At 38.3% G+C, this 13,733-nt stretch overlaps 1 protein-coding gene and 2 long non-coding RNA genes across 3 annotated transcripts; 2 read left to right on the top strand and 1 right to left on the bottom strand.

Annotated features, from left to right (window-relative positions):
- Positions 1 to 6,357: 6,357 nt before the first annotated feature.
- LOC309709172 (microfibril-associated glycoprotein 4-like) lies at positions 6,358 to 9,872 on the top strand (the record flags this gene model as incomplete). Its single annotated transcript, XM_082537677.1, has 5 exons — positions 6,358 to 7,368; positions 8,162 to 8,359; positions 8,693 to 8,789; positions 8,960 to 9,127; positions 9,601 to 9,872. The coding sequence occupies exons 1-5, from the start codon at positions 7,360 to 7,362 to the stop codon at positions 9,870 to 9,872; spliced, it is 744 nt and encodes a 247-aa protein (XP_082393803.1). The 5' UTR covers positions 6,358 to 7,359.
- On the bottom strand, positions 9,089 to 10,031 carry LOC309709175. The gene is made up of 3 exons (XR_014277445.1): positions 9,914 to 10,031; positions 9,577 to 9,659; positions 9,089 to 9,172 (listed from the first exon to the last, which is right to left on the bottom strand). It is a non-coding gene; the product is annotated as an uncharacterized lncRNA (long non-coding RNA).
- A 1,160-nt stretch (positions 10,032 to 11,191) lies between these two features.
- On the top strand, positions 11,192 to 12,600 carry LOC309709020. The gene is made up of 3 exons (XR_014277397.1): positions 11,192 to 11,502; positions 11,702 to 11,789; positions 12,496 to 12,600. It is a non-coding gene; the product is annotated as an uncharacterized lncRNA (long non-coding RNA).
- The last annotated feature ends 1,133 nt before the right edge of the window (positions 12,601 to 13,733 follow it).

Below are 13,733 nucleotides of genomic sequence, written 5' to 3'. Positions count from 1 at the left end.
CATGCACTTTCTCACTTGTTTGTTTCCTTGGTTTTCTGCACATTATTTAACTTATTTTTTTTCTTGAGCGAAGACAAAATCACAGCTTCCGTGGCAAATCCTGTGCGTTTACATTTCCCACAGGGGTGCAGCTTAGTTAGTGTTCAAGTGACCGCTCTGCAAAAGAACGCTGACTGGCTGACTACATGTAGTTATTCAGCCAGAGTGTTGATGTCCCCACATCCACACACGTCCCCACACACTCTCTGCCACACAAACATTAGAGACCACATTACGCACCCATAACAAATACAGTACTTTAGAGCCCGAGCATTTACACTGGCATCAGTCACTACTTTTGCCACTGCAGACCTGAGGGACAGCCTCTGCAGTTCACTTTGTCATTTTACAGCTTTTTAAAGATCACTTGTTAAACAAGGTCAAGGAACTTGATATAACGTGATTTCACACAGATGAGTTATGGGTGGACTCAAGCAAAAGAGGACTCGAGTGTGACTTAGAAAGAATAAAAAAGTACTGTATAATACAATACAGTGGTGTACACTTGGAAAAGCACCAAGGTCACTGCAGTTAAATAACACTAAAATAACTTCTGAAATTAACTGTGGAAAAAACTATTTAGTTTGCTGGCACAAAAACTTGCACAAAAATATATCTGAAACAACACTGTGTGTCAAAATAACTCAAAAAGCATACAGGAAATGTGTCTTCACTTTGAATTTTGCTCATTTTTGTCACATTTGTTAACACAACACTTAGTGCTGCATATGTTTACTTAGAGTGGAGCTATCTGTGTGAATGGTATATTTCAGTCACATTGCTGCCTCCAGTTTCACTCATTTGCATCTTCAGTTGTAAGCTACATGTATGTTACCTGCCCAGCTAACACAGTCAAAGACTAGCTGGTGAACCTATTGGAGCATTAAGTCGGTCTATATTCAGATATTACCATTAAAAGTTGACAGAGTTTAAAAACAGAAGTAAAAAGAGAATTTGTATTGATCTGCAGGCTTGAAACTCCAGATGAATTGTAATGCTGCTCCACATCTACTGAATGCATAATTAAGCAGCTGCTTGCTCGACATTCCACCATGACAGTTTTATAAGGTAATGGGTTTTGGCCACTAAAGTTAAAATGTAAAGTGCAGCCATCATCAGATCATTCGCTCTGAGAATGAATTCCTAGACCTGAATATCAGCATTGCTTAGGAGGTGAGACTACATGCAGGGTCCAGGTACTTCCTGGAGGTACCTGGAACTCCTGGAAATACCTGGAAGTGTGCTGTTGATTAACCCCAACCACACTTTACTATTGCAGCTGCCTCAAGTGTGTTTTCTGATGCTAAAAAAGAGGCCCAGTTATAGAAAAAGGGATCAACATAAGGATTTTTTTATTATACTGTCTGCAAAATCAACATAAATCATCATAGGACATAAAACATAACTAACATTGATATAGAACATTTAAAACATTAACAGTGACAAAAGGCAGGTTGCTTACCATATTTGCACTACCTTTTACCTTTTTATCACAGAGCTAAGTCATCCTGAGTGATAACAACCCTTACATGTGTGTTTTTTGTTTGTTTTGTTGGGTTTTTTTGGACAAGCTGGACTATTTTGAGATGAGTTTTTTAAAGGGTTTTCGATATGTGGGTAATTCCATGTTATGCAGCCAATTTTTAGGACATTTTCAGCTCAAATATCTTCAATTTGCAATATGGTATAAGGTCTGAACATATACAAAGAGTCCTGTGAGATTTTAGCTTCATATATCAAATAGTTTTCAAAATATATATTTCTGAAAAATGATCCTTTGACTCACTTGCAAATTATTTTTTACACTTTGAAATCTGTGGCAACGTTTGAACATGAATATGTCAACAACTATTAAAGATGAAAGCTGATATTTTCACTGGTCTTTTGTGCCATCACAATGATTTACGATCTGTAATTTTGGACAGATACATCACAAAACTTCTGAGCGTTGGCTAATACTGTCTATGGATATAACTTTCTGAAGTGTTTAACTGAGAACTATGGTCATGTTCCGGTAACTCTCAAGACTTTGAAAAACCGAAAAACACAAATATTTTAGAAATCTGTCAAAAACTTGTTTAAAACTAAAAATTATGGAATATTCACAGAACTCACATTTTTATGCTCAAATCTGAGCCGCCACACTGGACTAACAGAAACTAATCAAGCATAACATCCAATCACTGAAATGATTTTTCCTCTCCAGTAAGTAAATAACTATAATTTTTCATCTCAATCAAAATAATAATAATTTACTTTACTATTTTTTCTGCTTTTGGACAACAACAGTTTTAGCAATTAGATTTAATAGCTTGAACAAACTAGATGATTAACCATTATATAAACATAAATTAAACTGAATTACCAATGCTGGCTTAAACCTTACTTTAGGTGGTGGTGTGATAAATTTCTTTTAAGCACTCTATGTATTCTGAAAGTACAGGTTGGGGTCATCAGAGGTGATGACTCGGATCTCACTGGGTTAAACCTGGAAAAGTGTTGCGTTATCAACTAAGAATGGAAATAAAGAACTTGTTTGCTCACAGTATGTCACGGTTCTGGGTCCGTTGGACCCAGTATTTTGAGTTTATTATGTTTTGGTTTATTTTTGCATTATGGATTGTTTTCTGATGTTCTGGTGCTTTGTTTATTATTATCATTATGGATCTGTTTCTGTTATTCTTGGTGAGGGATCAGTTCTTGGGTTTTGGGTTCTCATGTGTGTTGCAGTTTCTGTTCAGTGTCTAGTCTGTCTCTCAGTGTCATGTCTGCATCTGGTTTAGTAATTCTTGTTTCCTGTCTTATTGTGAAAGTCTTTGTCTTATGTTAGTGTGTGCAGCTTAGCTCCCCCATCTCATTAGCCCTGATCTCCCCCAACTGTGTCTCCCTTCTGTTGCCCATTCCCTCATTACTACCCTGTGTATTTAAGCCCTGTGTTTTCCCATGCTCGGTGTCGCGTCGTACCATCAGATTATGCCTGTGTGTTTCTGTTCTCCATAGTCCGTGTTCACTTCATGTTTTGTTTTCGTACCAGCAATAAAGCCGAGGTTTTTGAGTTTCAAGTTAGTGTCTGAGTCCTGCGTTTGGATCCTCCTTTCCGTCTGCCCGCACACAGAGCCCTGACACAGTAGCTTACTTAAGTTGCTTACTAAACAGCAACAAGGAAATACTGTATGTGCTCCATCTGAAACATGCCTCTGTATAAACTACAACAGTTACTCAAAGAGCAACCAGGTAATGGGAATCCCTCAAAATCTTGTGGAGCTCAAACTTAAAGGCTCTTTTAGGTGCACTTTCAACCAATATCTCTAGCTGGATACAACATTTTGGACAATATGTGAACACTCTTAATTTAACACAAACACTCCTTTTCTTCCTTCCTTTCTATCTCCCCTTTTCCTCCAGCCGCATTTGACATCCTCAAGGGCCATTTATTAACATGGATTATTTGTCGAAACGAACAAAACCTGGCAGGAAAATAGCAGCCTCTCTACCGACCCCTCATCCCCACCCCTTTTCTCTGAGCCAATACACCACCAGAAGCCCCGCAGCAAGACTGAGATAAAATGAAAGAAAGACAGAGAGACATGTGAGAACAGCAGAAATAATCCACTTTTTCATTGACCTTTTCTTGGAACATCATTCACAAGGCCCTGGGTTTGATTGCATCTCTGTGTTTGAGATTAGCCATCAATAACTGTGTCGTTAATGTCAAGCCACCGCTGACCTGACTTCCTCTGGTAGGCAGATAGGAAGGAAAAAAGAGAGAGCAGCTAGCTGTCTAGTAACCCAAGCACCACAAAAGCTGGATCACAACTCCAGTGTTTGAACTGTGCAGGAAATCAAATAAAAAGGAGCCACATCCAGAAAGCACTGGCATTTGTACAGTATAAGACAATATCGATCACTTTATTCACCACACCTGCTGCTGTACGTCCTACGAGTGATGTAACAGTTTCAGTTCCACTGCAGTTGATTTTGGTCAGAAAATTAGGAATGTTGCCAGGGAAACAGGACTGTAAAATCAGTCAGTAAACGTGACAACATGACACACTGGTACATTACATGCCCAACATTTTTTACATATAATCAGTTACAGTTACATTTTTGTCACTATAACAAGACTATGTGAGGAATAATAATATTCACATTTACTACTGTACATTCCATGAAATATATTACATGAAATTTTAACATCCTGTTTCCTGCAAATATTTTAGAAATGTTTGTTAATGTAATGTTAAGCTGTTTTGTTTTATAAGCAGTTAATTTGTTTTACTTTACTATTATAAATAAATAGATATTTATTAGCATTACTACATTATCTGTATTTGAAACCACAATATTGTAAATGAAAGAATAATGTATAAATGTTTATGTATGGTATGACGTTGATAAGTTTGATAATACATTTAAAAATTACATTTCTTTACCATATTCCCACAGACATGCATTTGTAGCTAACTGGTATGAATGTGAGAGTGAATGATTGTCTTTCTCTCTGTGTGTTAGCCTTGCATTAGACTGAACAGCTGTTAAAACCATGGTGTAACTAGCCTTTCTCCCTATGACAGCTGGAATAGGCTCCAGCCCCATTGCAAACTTGAATTAGACGAGCAGAAGAAAACGAATGGATGATTTATATATTTTGAATTGTATGATTGGAAGATATATTTGTACAAATTATTCTCAGGTTGAACTGGGTCCTGAAAACCTTGCAGACAGTGAAGTAGATGAGACAGATGTTCTGTAGATATTTTGTATATAAAGCACCAGGTGTTTCTGTGTGACCAGTCACTGCTTCAGGGAGCAGATCAGGGAGACTGGGATATGCTGGAAGGTAATATGTTAAGATTTTGCAGAACTGGGTGAGCTGACTTCAGATCATGACGTTGGGGATCAAAGGTTGCCAGGTTTGCCTCTTTGGAGCAGGAAAGAAAAAACAAGTTTACTGTACAGATGATGTGCGCGCCCTGCACTGTCTGCAGGATGTGAATTCCAAAAAGGCTGACAATCTTGAGAAACCTTAATAATAACATGGAATTTGATCAAGTGTGTTTATTTTTATCATTTTCATCATGTGGATTTTATTTATTAATTAATTTTTATTTTTTATTTATATTAGGGGAAAATCCCAGACCAGTACAAACCATTTACACTTACACAGTGTGACACTGCTGCCTACCTGTAAGCAAGGATGCAGACCGGGAACACCATGCTAGCGTGATGAGGAGGAAGGCCGAGGCACCAAAGCTACGGTCGAATATGGGGATAGCAACAGAGCTGTTGGCAAAATTGGTATTATACATAAGGAGACAGACGCAGAGGAAATCAACGGCTGCCAGGTCCTTCAGGTAGATCCCAATCCTCCTGGAAGCCTGCTGATGAGCTTGGCAGAAGTGAAACGCCTTGCCAGCGAAGAGAACAGAAGCCGAGGGAGCAGATTTACAACTGAAGGAAAAAGTTTCAACAGTTTGAGATTGGTTTAATTACTCGTGAAATTCTGCAAAGGAAAATAAATTAGGTCCCGGTGTCTGTGATCCTTTTCCTTTAGTCAATTAAAACATAAAACTAATGAGCAATGCTCTGCTGAGCCACATGTGACACACTCTACTGTTTATGAAATACCCAAGATCCAACAACATCGCTAAACATCAACATGAGAATGATGGACTCAAATGTCAAGCTGTGCACAGATCACAGCCGAGAAAATACGAGTCCAACAGAAGAGCCAGACCATCCAGTCCAATTCAAGTTCATTTTTAGAGCAATTTAGAATAAATAAAACTAAAAAAGTCTGAAAAAAAGATTATTAAGTGTCAAATAACTGAGTAGAAGCTAACTCTAATCCCGTGGAGAACATGTTTGTTTTCAAAAGGGATTTTAAAATGTCAAGTGTAGGAGCCAGCTTAATATAGAGAGGCAGTTCATTCCATTATTTGTAACCACAACAGGAAACGCTCGTCCCGTGGGTGCTTCAGTCTTCACAACAAGAAATGACCGGACAGAGGATCCGAGAGATATGTGCAGAAGATGTGCCAGGTAGGCAGGAGCCAGACCGTTTCAAAATTTAATGAAAAGCGGTTCAGGGCACTTTCCCAAAGTGATGGAACTGTTTCCTACAAAGCTAATGTGACTTTGTTTTTTGTTTCTCACTAATCTTAGTTACTTTCACATTAACACTTGGTAAAAACTTAACTTTTAATTTCACAGAGGTGAAAATTTGCTTTGCATTCAGAAGTCAATTAAGAAAGCTCATGTTAGTGTCTTAAAAGTTTGAGTTAGGTTTCCCCAAACTTTTACTTACAAGCTCTCAGTTCTGAAAAAGCAACTGAAAATTGCAAAATCTAATTTTTCAAGGGCAGCATTTTTTTCCAGTGGCAGAAGCAAGCTTCTATAGTCAGCAGTATAGCCTGTAGAAAAACTAGGATTGTAACGTATTCCTCTGCCTTTGTTTGCCTGCACAGTGAAGGTTTGTCATTTTTCACTTACAAATAACCTTCTTCCTTTTTAGCTTTGATGGCTAAAAGACTTCACACAAGGCTGATTGGATGCCTGTTTGATTCGAGTAAAAGAGAAAGCTCTCTGGGCATCTTCAGGGCAAAGAGTCAAAATTCAGTAAAAATCCTTGGATCTTTTTCTTCCTACATTTTCAAATGGTCTTAGTAACGTCTTCATAGTATAAGGGACACATTTCAGAATATTGATTTGATAATGTCAAATATCTGTTTAATAATTCAGAGTATTAAACATAATATTTACATATTTTCTTTAAACTAAAGCAGAATGCTGGGAGCCAAAGGTATAATTTAAGCACTATAGTATAGTAATACTATCCAAGTATGCTAAAACATCAGCATTGTTGCTACTATTACTAACTGGTTTTGCCTTGTTACCAAATCTTTATTTTCACATTATCACCCCCAGTTTCTGGCCACATTTCAGTGGAGTCAACTGTAATCACTGTTCCTACCATGTTATTACTGATAATTAATTAATAATTTAGAAATTTCCACATTATTTCCTTCTTGATTCTAACTTGTTACCGTGCTATTACCACTTTTTAACAATTGTGCTGTGCTGAAAAAAAAGTGCTACCCAGAATGTTTTGGTTTGTCTCATTAAAAAAATAAATCAGAGTTAGATATGTATGTAACAAAAATTGACCAGTATATTTTATCAGACTGTGGGTGTCTACAGACAAACGCCCATGTCACATGACTCCACAGACAGACCCTGCTTGGACTATTTAAAACTGTCCCTCCTCTGAGATCCTTTACCATAGACTGACCTGAACAGGAGACCCACCTCCACATTACGATGATGCAGGTAAGAATAATGCAAGCTACACATTAACGACACCCCCCCCCCCCCCCCCCCCAAAAAAAATGTTAAATTTAAAATGATATGATGATAGGGTATGGTATATTCTGCATCTGACAGAATATACCATATATACTTCAATATTGGGGCTGAAGGCTGCAGACATCAACAAAAATGCCAGACTACCTCGTCCTAACAGACAACCTACGTGTGCTGCCTGTAATCTCTTTCTACTGTTGACTTTATCCTGTTACCTGATATTTTTAGTTAACCATTAGCAGGCACTCCCAGTTCCGCTGACAACGTGTCATCAGTTTACAGACGCCTGACCTGTGACCTCACTCTCTGTGACGCATGCACAGAACAAATGTGGGGGAGTAAAACAGATTTTGCTTCACTGAGCCCGTGTAACACCCTGTTCTCCAGAGAAGTTACACAAATAATTGCAAAACTTTATGGCAAACATCAGAGTCATCCTGCAGGGAAACCCCAAATGTCATCACTGCTGGATACTGGTGGTATCATAGCAGAGGTGGCAAAATTACACACATTGCTTACTGAAGTAGAAGTACAGGAACATGTGTTAAAAAATATACCAGTAAAAGCTGGTAAGTACTGAAGGATCTTCTTTTCTCAGGTACAAGTGAAAAAGTACAGACTCTGAAATATAAGTATTTTTAAGAGGCGATCAAAAGAACAAAATATCTGCATGATTTTCCGTGATAAATAAGACAAACATTTTTCTAGGGTACAGGAAACCAGTGTAGATACTGGAGGTGCTATAATCTCTTTCCTCTAGGAGACATTCCTCGTAGCTCTGCTCGTTCTTGTGGCCTCAGTCCACTCCAGCTCCCAGTTTTACCTTCCCATTGACTGTGATGACATATATCGCAATGACAACACAAGCTCCAGTGGAGTCTACAAAATCTACCCAGGAGGTCCCACTACTCCCCTGCATGTCTACTGCGACATGGACACTGATGGAGGGAGATGGACTGTCAGTATCAAATCCTATCATCATATTTTCAAATAAATGTCAAAGTTTTTTGGGGGGTGGGGGGGTGTCACCGTGCTGCAGAATAAAACATGTATTTTTGTGCTGACAAACATGTCTGTTTGTCAGCACAAAAATACCAAGCTGAATTTCACGAAACCCTCTGGAGTGGTGGCACCTGGGCAAAAATGAAAAATTACATCTTTAATTATGATATATGTTTTTGGCATCAGTGGAGAATGCAGATGTGACCAACTAATAATGTTAGATAAATATATAGCATTTAATGTTAGTAAACATTAACGGTCTCAGTTTGTTTCGTATTCTCCCTCTCAGGTATTTCAGAGGAGGATCGATGGGACAGAAAGCTTCTTCAGGCCCTGGAGGCACTATAAGACAGGGTTTGGGAATGTGGCTGGAGAATATTGGCTGGGTGAGTGCAGGAAGGAGAAGTGCATTAAATACAAGGCGCTTGTGCTGCTTTTAATCTAAACTTGGTGTGGCGAGATGAAATGATGGAGCCTGGGAAAGAAACAGTGTCAGAAATAGGATGCTGGTGCACGATGCAAAGTGAAACAGAGCTGTGTGTGTGTGTCTTTCCAGGTCTGGAAAACATCTTCCTGCTGACTATGAGGAAGGAGAACGAGCTGCGGGTCGACATGGAGGACTGGAACGGAGAAAGGAGGTCCGCACAGTACTCCTCTTTCTCAATTGAGTCTGAGACTGTTGGGTATCAGCTTCACCTGGGCAGCTTCACTGGCGGTGCAGCAGGTGAGGAGTGTGTCGAGCACAAGAGACTGTGGATCATTTTTAAACCTGGCCAAAAATAAAATTATAATAATGAAAGAACATACTGATTTTTAAAATTTTGTTTAAGTGGAAAAATCCTATTAAAGAGATATGCCAGTGTAGCTTATTAATTTGAATAATGTTTTTTTTTTTTATCTTAATGGTTTGCAAAGTGCAGTATTTGGTCTGTACAGAGTCATTCTCTTCCTTTGAAAGGAAAAACAGCTAAAGAGACAATTGTTAAGATAATAATTAGGAATTAACTGCTGAAAATAAAGGCTGAGGAAAAGTTCCAAACTATTTTCCTCTACATATTATCTCCAAGTAAATTAACTACTTCTGTCAAACACAAAAAGCCAAATAACAAATACAAACCCGTGTGAGAAAAGTAAAAAAGACCATAGAACCTTCTTAGTCTTGACTGCACTCACATTTTCCCTGTTTTCTTCTTCTAGGGGACAGTTTATCTGAACACAACTCCATGAAGTTCACCACGTACGACAAAGATCAGGATCTGTGGGATAAAAACTGCGCTCAGCATTATTTGGGTGGGTTCTGGTACAATCAGTGTCACATCACTAACCCAAACGGCATGTATGCGCCTCATGGTGCCATTGGGTATGATAACGTCCACGTGATTTGGCATACATGGAAGGGCTGGAACTACTCCCTCAAGACCATTGCCATGAAAATTCGATTAAGACCTAAGTGTTCATGCAGAAATTAACCTGATTTTCTAAAGATAAACAAGATTATGATAGTACCCACCCTCCATTGCACGAGAAGAGCTGGGATGTGTGAGGACACCATCTCTAACACCCAAGTTGTTCTTGCTGAAATTAATTTACAAGCAATAAAGAAACAGTTAAAACACCCATTTATTTCCTTTTTTTTTTAGTTTAGTGCCTTGTTTCAAAAATACAAACTGTAATAATAGTTTAAATCTGCATACATCTACTTTTGAAATTTCTTATTACAATATTATGTTATTTAATAACATATCGACCCAAATATCAGTAGTATTGATACTAACGCTGGTAATGGCATCTGATCGATACTAGCGCTACAGGACTGGTGCTTTCTCTCTATCCTCTAAGATAGAGTAGACTAAGTTTAAAAGTTGCAGTTAGTAGGAGGAGGAGAAGGAGGTGCCATTCAGCTCCTATTAGAAACCCAATGATATGCTACTGGAAAAGGTGAAAGGCATTTTCATTGTGCTAGCTCTTTCATAAATATAATAAATGGTGTTTTTTTTTAACTATCTCTGTTCTTGACTTCTGTCATTTTTCAAAGAGTCTACATGCTTGCCAGGAGACTAACATCAGGGGCAGCAGAGCTTTGAGCTTAAAGCTAATTTCATCTGGCTAACTAGCTAACAGGGATAATGCTAGCATGTTCGTCGATGGCTTTCTGATGGTTTTTTAATTCTTATTTTGATATTCGCTGTTTTCACACTCATTTAAAGTCCATACCTTGTACTTCACCATTTTCATTTACTTACTATTAGTAGCGGCCTCTCACAAAGCACATTATATGTTCCCAATTTTTAGTTGAATCTGCCAAAGATAACCCAGTTAGACAGGTATTAAATATTATATTAGCAATATTTATTAATATTCCCAAGTGTAAATTGCCCTATGGAGTTACAAATCAAAGTTTTTGTTTTTTTTTCTCATCATTGTTTTTATTGCAGATTTAACTTTAACACGACAGTGTCTCGACAGTAGACACAGAACGACAAAACAGTACAAACACAAAACGTACACAACAGCTTTAAATAAGGCATAATACAAGATACAAAATACAAAATATAACATACAAGAGGTGGTGAGTCAGTCTTACAGCGCCCGGGTGGTGATCACGTGTGTAGTAGTCCTTTGAATAAGATAGCGGAAAGGTCCGGTCCAATATAGTCCAAAAAGGGGTGCCACATCCCATAGAACTGACCCACACTGTGGTGTATAACGTGTGTGAGGTATTCCAGAGGAATCAGTTCAAAAACTATTTTGCGCCAGCCACAGACAGTGGGAGTCCTATCCAGGGGCGGAGCGTGGGGGTGGCTTACGGGGCTTAAGCCCGGGTTGTTTTGTCAGAAGCCCGGGGTATTTTGGAGTGTAATTTTTTCATAGTTAGATGCCTGGCTGACAACTGTATAAAACAAAAAGTACACACAATATTCGAAGCACATAGTGCACACTGTGGGAATTTACGACTGTGCGTGAATCCCCCCTGATATTGGTATGATCCAAGCTCAGGCACTAAGCGACTGAGCGAGGGGGCGGGGGGAGCTGCTGCCCGTGAGTGCGCTGTTGGAGAGACGGAGCCAGCCATACTAAGGAGAGCTTAAGTTTGAGCAGGTACCAAAGCAAATCATTCGTACCGTACAAATAATGTAAATGTGACGGTGCATCACGAAAGATTGATATCAAACTGATCACTTGACCAATATTATTTTACTTGCTCTTCAAGTGAATCAACAAATGGCGAAATGAAAAGCCGAACAAATGCTATTTTTTAGAGAGTCTTAGCTTACGTGTGTTTATTTCATATTTTCAGTTCTTACCCTCCCCGACTAATTCGGTTTCAGTTATGTACTGAAATATAAGAATGGACATTAGAGGCTTCTTTCAAAGAAAAAACTCAGGTAAATGTTATTTTATATATTATGCTTTGTATGTTGTTCAGTATATTTCTATGCAAAACAAGAGGGATTTCAGTACACAGCAGGATATTCACATTTGTAACCAGATATTTACACTTTAGGGAGAAAACATAACATTTTTACTGTACAACATCAATTTAGAGTAAACTTTTGTTTTAGATAAATATTGAAATATATTTTGAATTAGTTAAATGTCAGAGTAAAGAGAGACAGAGCTGTCTATTTTTTATCACTTTCATTAAATTTAGGAGTACATGTACACTAAGTTTATTGTTAATTAATAAGAAAACTCCAGACGATTCCATTCTGAGCTGAAGAAGCTTCTGATAGATTAGTAGAGTCCATGTGAGTAAATTGGTGGCACAGCTGTGGATGCATATAAGGCAAAACACAGAGCCTGTTTCTTTGACATGGGAAAATCAAGAGATGTCAACCAAAACACCAGGAAAAGAATCGTGGAGCTCCATAAGTGTGGCTCAGTTTGAATACAATTTGGTGCCATTTGCAATTAAAAAACACAGACAGTTTCTCTCTTTACTCTTAAAGTTAACAAATATGTTTTTATATTTATCAATCTAAAAAAATAAACATTTAGTCTGATTTGATGTTACAATTAAAAAAGTGTTTGTGTTTTGATCTGAAGAGTTTGTAAATATCTGGTTTCAACTGTATATTTGATGATTGTCAGCACAAAGAGGGAGAGAGAGGAGACAGGACAGAACAGAGATGAACAAGAGCAGGTGAGACACACATGTTAGTCAAATGGTTGCTTACTAAAAGTATCACTGTATCATAGGTCCTCATGTATCTCGTACCTAGTGTTTCTTTTTAGGTTTGTTATTTTTAAAATTCTATATTTATTAAGTTCTGCAGGCTTGTTTGCACAACAAGGCTAAATAATTATATAAACTTTTCTCAATCTAAATATTGTACTTTGGTAGAATTAAATAAATAAGTGTAGTGCAGGTCTATGATGATTTTTAGTGCTACTATCATCTAGTTCTGATTGTGGTTATGTCTTGGTTAAGTCCTCAGTAATCCTGCTTTTGAACTCTTGTAGTCCTGTTTTAATTCTGGATCAGTTCTGGGTCTGGTTGAATTGGGGTTTAGTCCCTGTGTCTTGATACAGCCCCGACTTTGTTCTGTCTTGCTGCTCAATTAAAAAACTAGTTTAAGGTGTCCTGCATGTGTGATATATATATATATATGTTCTATATATTTCCCTATATGAAGTCATTCTTTTTTGAACAAAACTCAAAACAGAGCCTATTAATCTTTCAGTCATTTCTACACCCCCCCCCCCCCCCCTCAAAAAAAAAAAAAATCCCACATGCATACTACCCTTTAGGGCTAAGCCCCGGGTGTTTCAAATGTCTGGCTCCTCCTCTGGTCCTATCGTTGATCCATTGTAAGAGGATATTTTTCCTGGCTGCAAATGTTAGAGTGTTATACAATCTTTTGTTGGCCGCCGCTTTTAGGCGGTCACTTGGAAGACCTAGAATCAGGGACAAAGGGTCCATCTCTATATCAACGTGGAAGATTTTCCCCAGTTCACCTGTAATGTCAGCCCAGTATTCTTGAAGCTTATAACAGGACCAAAAACAGTGAGTTAAAGTCCCTACATCAGTTTTGCACTTAAGACACACAGGGGAAAGAGAGCGGCTGAAGAGGTGTCTGCGGTGAGGGGATACGTGTAATCTGTGTAAAATCTTAAATTGGATTGCTCTTGTCCGAGTACAAATTGAAATCCTTTTTGCGAGAGACCAAACGGTATCCCACTTATCTTCATCTATGGTTACCGACAGTTCCCTCTCCCACACACCTCTAATCCCCTGCGCATCAGTGGTAGTCAAAGCATTAAGCACATGGTAAAATGAACTCAGAGACACCGTCAGCTGTTGCCCAAACAAAACCCTCTCAACATCA

The sequence above is a fragment of the Aulonocara stuartgranti genome (assembly GCF_965226115.1).
Source record: "Aulonocara stuartgranti genome assembly, chromosome: 6".
NCBI classification, from domain to species: Eukaryota; Metazoa; Chordata; class Actinopteri; order Cichliformes; family Cichlidae; genus Aulonocara; species Aulonocara stuartgranti.
Note: the sequence above shows the minus strand (reverse complement) of the source record. Positions and strands in the feature narration are given on the sequence as shown.